The sequence below is a fragment of the Empidonax traillii genome, unplaced genomic scaffold, assembly GCF_003031625.1.
Source record: "Empidonax traillii isolate 1590-97213 ecotype Southwest subspecies unplaced genomic scaffold, ASM303162v1 scaffold134:size1062425, whole genome shotgun sequence".
Lineage (NCBI taxonomy): Eukaryota > Metazoa > Chordata > Aves > Passeriformes > Tyrannidae > Empidonax > Empidonax traillii.
This window is the reverse complement of record NW_020955327.1, coordinates 10,380-28,101: the sequence shown is the minus strand read 5'-3', so window position 1 is coordinate 28,101 and position 17,722 is coordinate 10,380. Positions and strand designations below refer to the sequence as shown.

The following is a 17,722-nucleotide window of genomic DNA, read 5'->3' as shown; positions in this document are numbered from 1 at the left end:
CACGGACAGAACTGGCCTCGACGACGGCAAGCGACGGAAGCAGAGAGCTGGTTTCATGGCAACAAACACCGGGAATTTGCAATGCCTCGTTATTTACAGTTCTGACTACTGATTAATTCTAAAGTATTAGTAAACTCATGCGGTTTAAATTACAGATAAGACTGTTTAATTAAGATGAATGAAAAATAATTAAACAAAATGTTTACTAGAGTAAGTGAAACATCTACTTACCTTGAGTAACTGAGATTCTTTCAGAAAGACCATGCCCATCTATTCCACTCCCGAGATGTGCAAACCCCACGGGATGAGCTGAGGCTATTTTGGCCAGCCATGTTCCTGAACTCCCCCACTCCCACCCCTGCCTCCCCGATGGAGACAGAAGAAACAATCCTTCACCAATCCCAACTTGATCTACGAAGGTGGAGAGGGGGTCACACAAAGCTAAGTGCAGTTGAATCCTTTCACACAAGCCTCTCCCCACAAGAATCAAGGCATTCAAACTGAACTTTACTAGGAAATATTAAATAGTACCATAACAGAGTGCTTGCATGGGGCAGCTTCTCCTTTCCAGTTCATGAGAAGCAGGACAGCCCAAAATGCTGTGGGAAGCAGTGCATGGCTGGTTTTGTCTTTCCCCTTTCTAGCAGATAAAATCCCCACTAAAGATGAACTGGGTCAAGGGGTACATAGAAAAAAAACCCCACACAAGTCAGAGCTCAAGATTCAGAGTCACTGACTGTATGTATCAGTGTTAGATGACAGGATCTCAGGAACAAACACTGCTGTAGTTTGAAGAAAATTCCAGCAAAAAAACACTTGGTACATAAAGTGTCAAGAACAGGTACCAGGATGGACACAACCAATACCAATGTTACAGATACCCCTGAAGAGCTCACAGATCCATCCTAAGTTTTCAGACATAAGAAGGCCTGAAAGCATCTAATGCTGAAGCCTCCCCAGTGCTCAGATGATGATGTAGCGACTGGAGACTTTCCCTTCCCATGCACATGTGCCTGGACAAACAGACAAGCCTGAAAGAAGAGGAGCTAATCTCAAGTGCTACTAACAATTACTGACAGATGCCTTATCCTTTGCTTGATACCCATGTTGGTACAGATATACCCATCCCCTTGTTTTGAGGATGATTATATTGATTTCAGAAGGTACAAATACTGGGAAGAGGAGAGAAAACTGAGTACCAAAACTGCCTTGACTAGATTACAATGGGCATGGCCATGCTTGGTTCCACCTGCTGTTTCCAATTTCTTCTGGTATCAGTGAATTTACACACTTCTTACTTTTTGAGACACAAGAACTAAGCATATCACTGAAAAGACTCACAAAGTATCATGTGAAAATTCAATCATCTTCCACTAGATTTAAGACCTAAAGTTGGCTGATGCCACGTACTTTTTTAACAACAAAAAAAAACCTTTCAAGAACATTTATAAACCTATAAATTGAGCTAGCAAGCAAAATTTTTGAACACCTAATGAACAAAACCAGGTTAAAATAGCAATAGTGAATGACAGTGAACCAGAGTTCCAGAGAGCCAAAATTTAACAAGAGGGAGTTACAGAAAAATCCAACCTGACTCCTGTCCTGATGACCAAAGGTGTTACAGCCGCGCTGTTGGCCATTAATAGTATGACAAAGGAATGGTAGGTAGATTAATTATTTCAACAAACAGTTTACTAGATCAAGTGAAAGATTTAAAGCATTAAGACTTCGACACTTCAAGCCAGAAGCAAAGTTTCAGTTCTGGGTGGCATGCACTTGCCACCAGTGGTTTGGATGGAAATACATGAATGACTTTTGGACATGATAGCAACAAAGTTATGAATAAAAATGACCCTTTTAAAGACTTTAACTTACTCTGCTGACAAACTTTTTCAGCATTCTTCATCAGCAATGAAATGTTTTGTCAGTAAATTATGATGACTTGAAGTTTCAAAATTGTAAAATAATAATTCCTTGCAGTAAATTATTACAGGAATCTCACTTTGGTAGTTCCTGCTCAATCATTTTGAAGACTAACCCCCCTGCTAACAGTCCTGCAACAAAGAGCATGGGGAACATATACAGAAACCTTAACAAGTGGAATGAATGCTGAGCCATTGTTTCTGGATGCAGGAAAAAAACAAGAGCCTTTGAAGTAGTGGATACAGACATTACTAACACTGCAAGATTTGGGACCAAAGGACTGGGATCAGCGACAGTCACATGAATGAAGTGGAATGCTGATGGGTGCTTTAGTGACCTAGCTGTGTTAAGCAGACAGGACAAAAGGATGTCTGCCTTTTCAAGGACCTATTGACGTGACTGATAGCCACACAACAGAGTAGAGTGGAGTCACGTTCCCTGCTTCCCAGGCTGTAGGTACTTCACAATTTATGGATGAGAGTTTACTCCTAAATACAGGACTTGGAACTGGAATTATTCCCAAAATAAAGGACTCTGTTCTCAGAAGATATTTAGGGCAACTGCACTAGCAACAGACTAATTCCACCCTACTGGCTGAAAGCAGAATGGGGAACTCTTACCAGAAATTTGCACTCTACTCTTGTTGGGAAGAATTGTTTCTGAACTACTAGGATCAAGTTTCTGTAAATCTTTTTGTAATTTTTAAGCTGTGTATTCAGTTTTCCTTGTATTGGAAATATTTAGTAGCTTAAACAAATCTTCCACATCCATGCTTTTATCTCCAAACCCTGCAAAGACTCGTATTATTCCCCATCAGCCTCAGTATATGGAACAAAACGTACTCAGCTGTTTTAGCCTATTTCTCAATGTCCTCAATCATAATTCCTAATCCTGTTCTGCAATAGCATGAGTGGGATTCTTTTTTAAACACGTTTAATCGGAAGTTTATTCTCGGACCAAGATTACATCTTAATTATTTGACTTGTAATAATTACACGTTGGAGAACTTTAAAAGACAAGTCTTTTAAAGGAAGTGTGAAATGCACTTCCCATTCAGAAAGCCAAAGCTACACATAAAACCAAAACCAGGTCTATCAGTCAAAAAAACCCTGATACTGAATGAGTAATTCCAGAACAAACAATAAAGTTGCCTGCCACAAGGAAAAAGCTGGGCTGGTGAATGACATCAACAGGAAGCGAGCAACATTATCTCTTCCTATCACTCCACTTGTGTTCTCGGTTCAATGTTTGGATAAGTGCTCTGATCACAAGGGGTCCTAACAGTAACATGCCATCCCTCAGCAAATAACATACTTCCATGCTGGCAGCTAGCCTGATAGGCTTCATTAGAAAAATAAAGGGCATATGGCCTTTCCAAATCCTTAAACCACTTTATTTTCAATGATATAATGAAAAAAATATTTAGAATCCGGTGGGAAAATACAGCAGGAACTGACAATGTTAGTTATTGCTGACCAAAAGCCAGTTTTCCCTATGCCACTTCTAGGACTCCCTAAAGGCCAACAGATTATGGCATGATGGTAAGTTCATTATGCTTAATGAAAATACAGAAGTCACCATTACAAGCTGCAGAAAGAGAAAATTCCAAGTGTAGGTTAGGAAAAAATTTTTCAATCAAAGTGTTAAAGCACAGGGACAAGGTTACCCAGTACAGATTACAGGAACCTCATCACTGGAGGTGTTCAAAGCTTGACTGACAAAGCCCCTGAACAGTACCATGTGACAGTGGATCGTTCTTCGAGCAGGAGGCTGGACTGGAAGATCCCCAGAGATCCCTTCCAAGCTCTGTGACTTTGTGGAATCCCCTGCACTTCATACAGATGGGTTATGATGACTGCACCCCAATAAGAAAAACTGACTTAAGATACAGTATGAACATAAATTTCCAATTTACAGTGTGCACATGAATTTTGTGCAAACACATGAAGGCACAGTTATGTGCCAGCTGGGTCAGAACCGGAGCAGAGGCAGCAGCTAAAACAGGAAGCAGTACCTTACAGCAGATACGCTCCCCCACATGCCTGCTCAGGACACGAAATACGGCAAAGTATGGCTGGCTGGAACGTTTCTGAGAGTAGAAAAGCATTCTAGAATTACTTCCTCTTCCCCTTGTCCTTCCTTCAACCCAGTTTCCTGATCAGTCGTAGCGCCAAGGTGTGGAAGTGTCTATTATTCTCCCCATGTGTGAACACCCCTGTCTTTGTCCTTTCAAAAATCTGATCCAGTTAAAACTAACAGCCTTACTCTAGGTCAAGCATCCCTTCTTCACTGCCTAAATTATTTCTGTTTCAATTACTTAAACTGGCAAAAAAAACCCCAAACAAACAAAAAAACAAACAAGCGTGCCCCCCCCCCCACTTCTGCCAGTCTGAACTCTGTCCTAGGCTTCAGTTAAACTGCAGCCTCAGACATAACCATTACATGCTACACACAGAAGAAATGCACCTGCATTTCCAGAAGCAGCTGGACTATGTGCAGAGCTGTGCCACTCTCAAGTCTCGCAAAAACCTTTACAGTGTCCTCCCTGCGTGAAAACCAAAAGGGAACAGGGCATTTCTATTTTGCGTGCAATATTCTCCAGGAGGAGCAAACGGCAAATCGGAATCCACGCTTGATTCAAGGTAGGTATTTTAATAATTTAGACTATTTAAATTTTTCAACAGACCAGGGCATAAATTCCTGAAAGAAAACAGGGCCGTGCATGACCCAAGCACGTCATTACACACACTAGTTAGTCACGTGCTTTCTAGACTGGACGAGAAGTGTGGAACAGACAAGATACCAGCATGATAAGAAAATAGTAAGGCTTTAGTTAGTTTTCTACCTGATATAAAGCCTCTTGACATCCCTGCAACTACTAGAAAGACTTGCAACACTCACTCTCAATTAGACTTTGTAATGAAGGCAAATTATTTAGGTGTATTTTGTCATCCCAGTAAGAACTCTAAAACAAGTCTTTTCTTCTTTCACTGCAATAACTTCTCCAGGACTCCCTTCAGAAAACTACAGAAATATTTTTTAAATTAAAAAAAGGAAAATCCAAACAGTAAAAGTCTACAAACAATAGTATACTAAAACATCATAGATAAATTATGAAGCTCAAAATTAGTTACTCTGTTCACAGCTGACTACTGCGCATCAATGACATGTATGTATCAAGACCAAGAGATGTAAGAGCAATGAAAAACCAACATATTCCATCCCCCCTCCCACCCACCCTCTTCTGAATCCATTGCCTTTTTATTCATCTACCCACCCACTGGTCTTCTGACACAAATACACAATGAAAACCAAAATGTAGGAGCCAAATAATTCCACAGTAAATTACCAGTGGCTCTCTCTTTGTATCTACTACTCTTCTACCTTTCAACATCTTTATGACTTTTAGAGAACAAACTCTTTTGATATGTGGTATTTTTACATACAGTGAACATACAGAAAATTTTACAACCATAAAACAAGGAACTTCAGCTCACAACCCAGTCTACAGAAAAGCTAAATTAATAGTTACAGACATCCTCAGTACAGGCAGACCCCACTATCACTACTAAAACAATGTGGGGTTTGGACCACCTTCCTTGTTACATGTGATTATTATGTTGTATTTTTCCCCTCATAATGATCAGGATCAGCAGTTATTTCCCTGGCACTAGCACCATTAGCCACATATTTTCCAAGTGACTGAATCTGTATCTTCAAAACCAGACCAATACACAGTGACACTAATATCCTACTGCACCAGGACTTTTTTATTAAAAAAGTCACAGTGAGGAAGTTTTGCTTCTTTGACTCTTTTTTTTAAACTTTCTAAGATAACAGATCAAAGAGAAAAATAATTAGATTACTGTACAAAATGTTTAAGAAATCTTAGGAAGGTTTTCATTGACTGGTTTAACTAAATCTGCTTATTCCACCTATTTTTCCAGAATCTTTTTAAGAATGGAGTGCTCACTATCTGAACTTTAGTCTCAAAAACGTGTTTGAACAAATCTGTTCTCAATTGAGAGAAAAAAAATACAATAAAAATCAGCTTAAAATAAATTTATTAAACAATACAAAAATAAGCATGCTGGAAATCAAGATACATAAATAACATACAATGCAAATGAAAAATGGAAAACGAGACAGGTAACTTAACAACTGAGTCAAAAGGTACAACACAAATGCTAAAATAAAAACTTTAAAAAGCATTTACATTTCTAATGAAATGTTAATGATGCTGACAAAGAAAAACAAACAAACAGCTAAAATGCTTGAATATCAAGAATTGCTATTACTGTAGCACAGGTGAACACTAAAACCGTTGCAGACTTCACACGTGGAATGACCAGCCTCTATCACCCATCCTTTGGGGCCCGCTCGCCAGACCCAGTGCAGGTGGGGTAAGTCATCAGGGCAGACCTAACTCTGGCCTCTGAGCACCCTGCCGTGAAAAAGAGCCATCTGCCCAACAAGTGTGGGCAAGTTACAAAAAAACTGGTTCAAAGGAATCTCCTCCTGACCCTTCCTAGCTAGAGGCTGCCTTCAATTCCGAGACAGGCTTTGAAAGCATATATTACAAAACTGTAATATATATATAAATATATAAAGATTGTTTAAGCTGTACCCTAAATATTCTTACTATGCATATTAAAGATCTAGCAGTTTCTTTATTTTTCTATTTCCCATGCAGGAACTGGACTCTACCACAAGTTTTGTACGTAACTTACAAACATAAACAGGGTGAAACTTTTTATTTTCAAGTTGAAACCCAGATGGAAAAGTCTTCCATCTTCAACCACATTTTTAAAAGTGGCTTCAAACAGTACTAAAAATCAAGTGGGTAGAGTCAGATCAAGTAAATCCTGCATCATGCACTTCCCATTTTTAATTAAATCAGTAATTTAACCAGCAACATGTCATCACTGTAAATACTTTTCATTAGCAGCACAGACACATTACATTCCCTCTTCCAATTGAGGGTATTTCAGGTAAGGACATGTAGTTCTGCAGGGTCTGAATATTGTTATGTCTCTGTAGCTACTAGTTTACTGTAAAATCCTCAAACAGGTGAGACATTTTTATAATACAAGACTTTGCCTTTACTCGCTTTATTTTCAGGATGAGCACTGACAAACTTAACCTTATCATCAGTGATAAGATTATAAAACAATTATTATTGAGCAATGTATGACTGACACTTACTGACATCTGCACCACAGATCTACCTCTTCATCCCATTAGGGTTTCAAATTAACTGAAAATTGCTTTAACATTTTTCATTCTAGGCTTCAAAGACAGGAAGCCCATCCTTTTACAATACTTTGCTAAATGAAGATTATTCAGAGTTTTGTCAGAGGTTTTTTTTCCAAAAGTTTATGCAAAATAACAATACCTAAACAGAGTAATTAAGAGAACTTTGCTTTTTCAGAGAACATCAATTTTGCTTTATGCATCTTCCTAAACTCATAAATATCTAGACGGGTCAAAAGAGGGGCAGGAAAAATTAAACTCTCCTTTTAGCAAAACCCACATATGAAGACACCTTGGAGTTTTAGATAAACTAAAAATGGAGAGAGACTGGGGAAGGTGAGAAGAGGTGAAGGTGTTACTAGGGAATTGTCTGTCATTGCCTCTTAAAATTCTCAACCACCTAATACCATTTATCATTACCTGGACAAGTTTTCTGCAGGTTTATAAACTCAGACTCTGCATGATGTGTAATGGGGATGGGATGTATCACATTATCTGCAAACTTATAGAAGGGATACAAAGAATAATTTTTTAAGATTTTTAGCATAATTGATCTAATCTAATACCTACAAGAGTCAAGAATTGAGCAAATCTTTGACCTGTTCAGCATTGCCCACTGAGCCTATCTGAAGCTTAAATACATTGTTTTGAGCTACATCCTACTCAAGATCCTCAAATTATCAAATTATGCAGCTTAACAGGCGCTGTTGTCTGTAGAAAAATGCAAGTCGTATTCTTCAGCAAGCTGACAGAGCTGCAAACTCAAAATAATTGAAGAAAATATCAATTGATAAGAATTAAGAATTTGCTCATGTGTAAGTAAATTGAAACCTCTGATCTTCATTTATGAACATGCGCACATACTAATGGCTGAAAAATAAGTTAATTGTAAACAGTTTTAATAATAAGATCTACCTATCTGCTTTACTCTGAACATACTTCCTGCTCACTGCTCAGTTGGTTAAGCACTCTAAACCCCAGATTGCTTACATTCCTCTCCAGGGTGGAGCACAGCACTATTAGTAAGGCAGACTTCTGAGTCATAACTACCAGCTGGCAGCACAAGCAGCTAGAGAACAGTTGGGTCAGAAATCTTTCTGCTGTGTTAGTTAACTTGTAAACAAGACAGGTTTTTTTCCTCCTCCTCCCTGTTTCTCCCACTCCTCCCCAGCCATTCTTGCTCTTTTTATTTAAATACTAGCATTAATAATTATTAATGGTCTGATTGAAAGAGAAAAATAATCTTCACTAGCATGGCATATGCAAAGGGTCCATTTCTGTTCAACGCAATATGAAAGCTCATGTTAAAAAAGGAAGGATATGATAATAACATGACTCAGAACCTATCTCTGCTTAATAGACAATTATTTAGAGATTCAGGAATTTGCTGTATTTTGATGACACTATTTTATATTTTAATTCGTATTCTCCTATTTTTACATGCTGACCCTTCTCAGAGGACACAAGTTCTTGCTTATCTCTAAAGTTCATTTACTTAAAATTCTGAGATATAAACAAAAATAAACAGATATACACAGAAATAGTATATCTTTGAAAATAGTAAGATTTACCTTTTTCTTTCCTTTTTTTTTTAACTAAATGTGTTCTAAGTAACTACAAAAGTCAGTTAACAGCTTTGGGTTTGTTGTTTGCATGTGCCTTTTCCCCACTCCCCCTTGAACTTTGACAGTCTTTTTGGTATAGCATACAGAATTTACACAAATTATATATATATATATATATAAATGAAACACCAGGCAAACAATATTCAAACCAAAGTTAAATCTAGAGATGCTTGAGGGTTTGTAAAATGAAGAATTTAATGGAACTAGAACCCATTCGTTTAGTTCTGCTCTCCCCGACCTTCCATTCTATACACTACGGTTCTGGAGATGTCCTCGTTTGATTCAGGTGACACTTTTTTCCATATTGTTTCTTTTAAAGCAAGTTCTTGCTGGAGATTCTCATAGTCCATTGGTCCAAAGGAATGCTAGTTGTTCAAGCAACATACATTATTTATTAGTGTATTTGAAGGAAAAAAAAAAAAAATCCATTCTTGCAGTCAATGCTAATAGACTCAAGATTTTCAGCTCTTCACATAAACTGCTATTTTCTCTTTTCCAGTTATAAAAAAATTCAAATTCAAAACTCGGTATTTTTTAGATGTATACATGCATAGAGAAGCACTTTAAAAATCATTCTACTATATCTTCTCCCACTGAAATCTTCATGCCTTAGTCAAAACATTAATGGTAACAAAACCAAAGAAGTTTTCCTTATCTCAAGCACCTTCACACTTTTATCTTTTGTACATGTAGCTGGAGTGGGTTCAGTCTATTCCCAGACACTGTTTTCGCTGCTTCCTAAGTAACAGGCTCTTGTCTACAAGAGTATTCACACCTGAATTTGCTGCCTGTGCAACTCTCGGCAAGCCATGTGGTCTCAGAGATATCCCCATGAAAATACAGCTAAACAGAGATCTCACGTGCTGCAGCACAGAACAGAAAGATTAAGCCCACCAGCTGGTCAAGTCTTTATTAAAGGCAACCAGTAGAGTAGAACTCTTCGATCAGATATCATCTACTAAATCTAGCAGGGGAGATGGACTGCATGAAATGGAGTTACAAACCTAATACCGAATTCTACTACTGGGTGGATGGTGTGGTCCACCCAGGTAAGTGTCCACTAATAATGTAAACTAACTGGATTATCTGAAAGCTTTGATGCAATACATGTCATTGAGCAGGTTTTGTATTTAGAGAAGAATATCCCGCTTTTCTTCTGATGTCTACTAGCAATACTCACTAAACACAGACATCCACTTACCCGCTGATCACCACCTTCTCTGCGAGGATCAAGCTTTTTTGCAAAGTGTCTCAGATTATCGTAGTTATGGAAATTGCACAAAGAAACCAGATCCTGTAAATATTTAGAGAACATACATTATTATCTGCATATGACAGCCAAATGAATATGAGATAATAATACTACCACTTACATTTTACATCATATCCTAGCAACTTAAACCAGCAATAAGAGAAGTTTATTTAATAAATCAGTGTCAATGACTGTAAGGCCCTTTGAACGTAACACAATTACACGGTAAAGTCCAAATAACACCTTAAAACTCCTTCTTAAACAAGTAACAATTTGCAAAATATCTATTTCAATAGCTTCCTATTCCAGCTATATGGAAAATCTCAGGAACAGAAAGAATAGCCTAGGCTAGTCCAGTACATCAAACTTCAATCAAAATGATGAAACAAGAAAATGTGTGACATAACGGATTATAATTCAGTTTGAATTACAGCATGAAAGGTTATAATTACAGAACTTGGCTATGCTGTTCTGTTTTTAAAAGTGAATGTTACATTCATATTACCTGTACACCATGATAATGTATCAGTTTTTAGGTCTCATTACCACACACATAAATGCAATAAATCCTCTTGTTCTATGATTTTATAGTTAATTTGTATGAATGTTAGATAAATAGAAGTATAGAAAGTTTTAACTGCTGCTCAACCTCCCATTTATCATTATGTCATTGGTATTACAAGGTAGTTTTAGGGAGAAAAGAAACAGGAAAGAAAACACTTTTCACATTCTCCTCTCCCACGAAACATCTTTATTAATCATTACATAGTACTCTACAAAATCTCTCCTGCTTCTAATGCCGCTGTCAACAGACTACCCACAGCCCTTTCACTGGCAAGAGATGAAGCTAGGAAGAGCTTGCCCAGCAGCTGGGTCTGATCTATAAAGACATCTTTTATGTCAGATGGTTTACAAAAATCAGTTTAAAAATACGTCAGAATGGCAATATTTCATTACAGTCTTTTTCTTTTATTGCAATAAAACAGGAGTTGCATTTCCAGTGTTTTGAAAATTGTTCACTTTATGACAGGAGAGGGAGAAAAGTCTGTATAAATAGAGCTCTACAGCTTCTAATGCAGTATACAAGAGACCAGCACTTTCATTACTTCATGAACTGTTTCTTTTCAAAGCTTTTCCACAATAGATTTCTCTAGTGTTTTTGGCATCATATTTTCTTAATGGTCACTGAATTCAAGTGCTATTTATTGCTAAAACGCAAATGTGTATTCTTGGACTTCCAGCCTTGAACTAGATGAAACTTTCTATGTAGGGAACAATCACAAATCACTATTTAACTCACTTAGATCTCAGCTATGCTAACTGAAGCTCAGTAAACATCAGCTGCAAAACGAAAAAAACAAAACAAAACAAAACCCCAAAGGCAATGCATCTTACATGACAAAAGTGAATTCCTTTAACACTGTTGCCCATCTTGTCCAAAGGAGGTGACCAGCACATCAAGCCCATGACATTAGGAACAACCAGAAGGATTCCACCAGCAACTCCAGATTTTGCAGGAAGACCAACCTACAGAATAGAGAATTACTGGCCTCTGCAAACATTCCTCACCATTATAACACAATGCATCAGCACTTTACTGAAGATTATTATGCAGTATTTATAAAACATGGATCTGGAAAGCACTTTAAGCTAGGAAAGCATTATTACTTATCATTTTGTCTTCAGACAATAACCTGAAGCACAGTTTGTGGCAATACAAGATACACAATCATAAAACTATTTGCTGTCAGGAATACAGTGAGTCAGTAACACAGTACAAAAAGATAATTTAAATCTATTATAAAAAAGCAATTATGACTAAGCAGTAGGTGCACAAGTGTATCTCTCATGAATAGCTTGCAACAATGTAGTAGCACAAGGTCGTGTAACATTTTTAAAAATCCGGACTGGAAAAGGTAAAAACCAAAACCACAAGAAAACTGAAGAGTCTGTCTATGAAATCACACAATAACCTATTTATTTACAATCTGGACAAAGGCATTACTTTTTTTCCAATAGGAATTAACATCCTCATAGCTCTCTGAGCAGTAACTTTTAGGTCACACCAAGCATCGTAATCGGTTTTACGTGTATGAAGTAAGGAAAAACCAAAAATGCTCAAAACAAAATGCTGAGAGCACCAGTAAGATACGGGCCATCTTGAAATGCTTACATGGTAAGGAACATACTGCTGGAAAACAGGAGCATGGTACATGTGCTGTGTGTGACAGCCACTTTTACAACACGTAAGGACAATTTACGAGCCTGAGTTAGTGAAGGAAAAAGCCAACTGTCTGCAAAGGCTTTCTGCTACCTTTTACTTCCCATGTAGCAGGATTTCTTCAGTTATGTTTTCAATTACACCTGCATCATGACCTGTTTCTCTCACAAGCAGCCTCTGCTAGTGAAGAGTATTTACGTTTCAATATGAAAAGGATTCCCAAATGTGAAGTGGCAGAGTGCCACAGGGTATGTGGTATCAGTAGTGCTGTGAATCCTAGGTGAGATTTTCCCTTATGGTGTGTGCTCAGTTTCTAAACAATTCCTGGAACGTGGAAAACAGCAGCAGAGATTTATCTTCCTGGTCAGCTATAATCAATACCTGAAAACTACTTACATGGAAGGCAAACTGCCCTGAAAAGTCATACATGCCACAGGAATGCATTAAGCTCAAGGTATTCCGGACTGCTTCAGGACTCAGTACTCTTTCACCAGTGATTGGGCAAAAGCCACCGTTAGCCAGAGTTGCTGCCATCACACTTGCTGATTCACATGTTACTTCTATTGAGCAAAGCTTATGAAAAAGAAATAGAGATTATAAGCACTGATACTTCTACCACAGTAAGGCAAACTACTGCAGGATCGACAACATGTCTCTACAGAAATAACATCTCAAAATCACCTGCAGCATAACATTTGTTACAGATGACACTAACAACATCAATTAATACAGTCTGAGGCTTTCTACCATAAAGATCCCAGCGACAGTGTTTGTAAGCCCTCTTAAAAGTTTGGGACAGTATTTTTTATGGGTTAGTGTCTCTGCTTGATTCCTCCCCCCACCCCCCTTCTGTTCCTTTGAGAGGACGAGGTCTGTAAAACAATCTCAGTATTTTGCATCTGCTTAAATGGCAAAGCCACAGAATGACTGGTTTTTTTTCAATTTGAACTAATTTTGTGTGGGTTTTTTTTTTTTTTTAAGGCCTTAGAAGATCCCACACATTATGAGAAGTACAGTTTAAAGCTGCAAATTCTAGCACATGCAAGTCTTAATGCCAGCACTTCCTGCTGATGCAGCCTTTTTTCACCTTTCTCATATATGTTTTTTTATATAGTAATGATACAATCACACAATAGTTTTTCCCAGGATCCCTGCTTCAGTACAGACTATACATACTTTGGTGACACATCAGGAAATGTGATATGATGCCATCACCTGATGCTGCCTCATTTCTGCAGAAACCAAAAGATAAGTTGGTTTCAACCTGAAGCTGAAATGCTGCTCTAAAAAAGTAAACAAACTAACGCTTGTATTCTTGCTTTTGCCAAACAGTCATTACATGATACTTCATGAAGTTACCTAAGCCACGTTTGCATGAGTAGTTACTACCTGGAATTCTTATTTTCCGGGTGCCAAACTCAATACATCCTAGTCCAATCAACTGGAGTTGCAAATCAAGAGATTGTCAGAGACGCATCTAAAATGGCAACTGTGTTTTAAACATATGAAGTATTACATGATATCACCTACTTTAAAAAAAAAAAAATTTCTTTCTAGGTTCTCAGTTTAAGCACCTGCATTTTGTACCTTGTTTCTCTAAACTGAGAATAATCCATCCTCACTTTACAGAGATAATAAACAAGTAAGTTTATTCCTGTTTAGAAAGTTCCCAGTTACACAAGGGATGAAGGAGCATTACAGAATACCCACAGAAAGAAATAACTAGACTTTTAAGTACAATCTGAGTGTTGGAAAGTTAGCCTCGTACCATAACAAGAAAACAGAAATGCCACTCGTGTATGAGCTACACTTTTTGTGACTTTTTGAGGGAAACAGAAAGAATGACACAGTCATTAAATCAGACATCAAAATGCACAAAAATGAGGCCAAATTAAATACATCAGAAAAGTTAGCTTTAGCGTTTCTTAATTTGTGAATAGCTTTGTCTCAGAAGCATATCAGGTCTTGAGGCAGTGGGATACGAAGCATTTAAAAAGCATGTTTAAACAGCAAATTGAAATTAATATCAGTTCAAATATCAAATTCAAATACTGTTTTTGTTCTGTCAGAAGGGAAATTCAGAGTAGTCTATTAGCTTATACCTAGTTTCTAACTCACCAAGAAGTCAACTATAGTTAATCACACACACCTTAACTTCATAAACAGTCACCCACCTGATCTAACTATAAGAGCAGGTGCATCCCAATAGAAAAAACTCAGATAGAATTTACATTTTGTAAATAATGGTTTATACTTTGCATAAGAAAGAGCAAGTATCTGAGTCTAAACCAGATTCATTTTGACAACTGAACTCTTTATTTTTTAAACTCTCCCAAATGAGCTGAATCAGTTACACAACTTCAACTGCCTCTTGAGAACTCTACAGCAGAGCTGACTGACTTGGGAATGCTTTAGCATTACGAAATCCTTACTGAGGAAAAGCCTCGCACTTGCCAAGTTGTCATTTTGTGACAGTTGCAAATAACTTGCTGAAAGTGACAATGAAAAAAAAAATGGGGAGGGGAGAACACATATGACACGATTCTTTTACTCATAGCCACTGAATAAACAAAAAGGAAGAGATATTCGTATTACTTCACTTGTAACACTACCCCTGAGCTTACAAAAGAACATGTATTCTTCAGTTACATGGAGTTTAAAGTACTTTTTGCAGTACTGTAAGCAGCAGCAACCCAAAGAAGCAGAAATGTTTTGTCAAACTCATTGAAGTAATACATTTTAAGCTTCTGCCTTTTAAAAATTACTGCTAGTTTCCATTAGCAATAAAGACACCTAAGTACATCCCTTAAACAAAAGCAAATCTGGATACATCAGACATACATCATTCATTTCCAGAGTCTAACAGAAGCTGACAAGTTTAAGTCATTAAAACCTTCATATCTAGGCACAAATCAGCTTCTACTGCTTATATCAGCAATTCTAAGTCTACAGTCAATCTCAATTTTAAAGTCAGTTACCTGAAAATAGAAGTCTAGTATAGCAACCATATCCGTGCCTTCAGGAAAGCACTGAGGAAGAAAAATAAAGAGAGTCTTTGAGTTAAATTATTATTTTTTTTAAATATTGCTTTTAGAAAGACATAAATTAAGCTGTATTTTTATTTGCATACTAAGCATCAAGTGTATTTAAAAATAAATATTTAAATGCAACAAGTAGAAATATTTAATCAAATCACATTTAAAAATAAGTGCAGTGAAATCAGTAAGCTAGGTATTAAAATATTCTTCAGTACAGCTTTTAACATCTTTAAATCAGTAAACTGAAAAATGTAACTAGGAATTTTATAAAGTCATCTGGACAGCACAGATTATGCATTTTACAATAATTAAAACAAATTACATGGCTATGATAAAAAAAATTAGAGGTCTTCTACTAGAATGACATAAGAATCACTCTCTAAATGACAGCATTTTGAATAACAGTGAGAAAACATATACAATCTTAATTTGTACCATACTGTACATCAAATAAATTAAAAATCTTCACAGACTACGAAGAAACCCCACCCCAGAATCTTCAAAAGACACTTAAAAGAGATATCAACCTTTTTTTCTTTCAGGTAATAGCCAATTGCAAAGTTTCTATCTCCACTCTCTCTTTCAGACTGGAACCTAAAAGTGAAAAAGAAAAAAAACAAACAAAAAACCCAAATAAACACAAGGCAACATGTCAGACTTGAGAAATGCATAATGTAATTTAGGTCTGAACACAAAATATTCTACTAATGGGACAGAAGTTGCCGTAGGCACTCATCCCACTTCACCCAGATGGAGTGAATTAGCCTTGACATCCAAATACACACATACAGAAAGGAGAGAAGGCTTGGAGATAAGGCAAAGAAGGGTAAGATCCTACTCCTGGAAGCCTTTCTAGATAGCCCATAGCAGAATGAAACATCCCACACTGAGATATAGTGAAAGGGTCATTCCCTGAGAACTCTGACCAAACCAGAGGAATCTGAGGATCAAGGGGCAGCTCAGACAATGACCAGACTGAGGGCAGCGCTCTCCATCCTGATGGTTAAGGTAAGGATAGAACCTAAAGGAGGAATACGTACGATACAAGGGTAAGTAATTCTCTCCTGCCTGGTTCCTTCCATGGCACACACCTTTTACAGGAACAAAGCTCAGGAAAAACACTAGTTATCTCATTCTGTTATCTCATTCTGTCTCTCTGCATCTGCATTACAGCTGACAGCTTGGAAGCAACCCTGCAATGTGGAATCTTCCCGGTTTTCCCCATGCTGCCTCAAAAAGCTCTCAAGATTTCTGGAATTGCTATACACTGATTTTATAAGGAACTGTTTGTTTGAGAAAAGCATTTAAATATGCAAAATAAAAAACCAGAACGAGTGCCAGTTGTATGAACTACTCTTTCTAAAACATTTGATATGCAGCTACCAACATGCAGAGAGTTTAATTCTTTATACGAATGCCAGGAAGAGAAGAGTTGCACTTACAGCTCTCACTGCCATAGCACCAACAGAGCACTAAGACAGAATAATGACATTTCAAAGAGATAACCAAAAATTTTAGGTGAAATTTAGCCACACTGATGTCAGAGACATGCACAACTTTAGCTGTAAATTTTAAGCCAAGGAGACCCTCTAATATTAGGGGCTCAAGGGGTCAATTAGCTGGTTGAACGTAAATAACTGAACTTCGCCATAAGCTCAATATACCAATTATCAGTTAAAACACTTTCCACCCAACTTATTTAAGCAAATAAAAAATACTTACGTAGCATTACTGAATCCAACATACTCATTACCGGCCATTTTATTCATGAACTGCATCACCTGTTAGAGACAAAGAGGGGGAAATGCAAGCTAACATTTTCACACTGTAAAAAAGTTATGAACTTTCAACCCAGCCTTACCCCAAAATCCTGTAACACGATTTTACAGATGCAATCCAAATCACTAAATGTTTAAATAACCAAGTACAGTTACAAAGACAAAACATATATTACTAATATTTCACTTGCAATTCCCTCGCCATCTTTAAACTTTTATCACCGAATTTAATTAAAAAAGGAATGTTGTAATGTTAACTTACGTAGTCAAATTTCTCTGCATTATTTGCTCCTTGCTGCAAAAAAAGAAAAAATAGTTTACAAAAATTGTTAACATAAGAGAGAAGTTACTTCACTTAACAGTATTAGGATTTTAATGCATGTAACTAAGGTATGAGGCTAATTAAGAATAACAATCATTTCATATATTAATGAAAAAATTAAAGTGTTAGGTAAATAAATCTTTATTTATCATTTAAATAATCCTAAAAGAATCTTATCAAACACCTGTATGCTGGAAATTAATTTAAACTGAGAAAGGAATTCTTTAAGTGCTCTCTACTGAACTTTATGTGCTTAGCATAAGTAAATGCAGAAGCAAAAGCAAAAAATACAAAAGTAACTACAATCAAG

General features: G+C 37.0%; 1 protein-coding gene across 1 annotated transcript in view; it reads right to left on the bottom strand.

Moving 5' to 3' along the window:
- Positions 1-17,427, bottom strand: part of LOC114057457 (glutaminase kidney isoform, mitochondrial) — a gene marked incomplete at its 5' end in the record, with an annotated part of 28,496 nt that extends 11,069 nt beyond the window's left edge. The window contains 7 exons of the mRNA XM_027883763.1: positions 10,003-10,095; positions 11,449-11,580; positions 12,671-12,847; positions 15,253-15,303; positions 15,840-15,906; positions 17,035-17,093; positions 17,353-17,427. Coding sequence (XP_027739564.1) covers positions 10,003-10,095; positions 11,449-11,580; positions 12,671-12,847; positions 15,253-15,303; positions 15,840-15,906; positions 17,035-17,093; positions 17,353-17,427 — 654 coding nt within the window. The remainder of the gene's footprint in view (positions 1-10,002; positions 10,096-11,448; positions 11,581-12,670; positions 12,848-15,252; positions 15,304-15,839; positions 15,907-17,034; positions 17,094-17,352) is intronic.
- Positions 17,428-17,722: the final 295 nt, after the last annotated feature.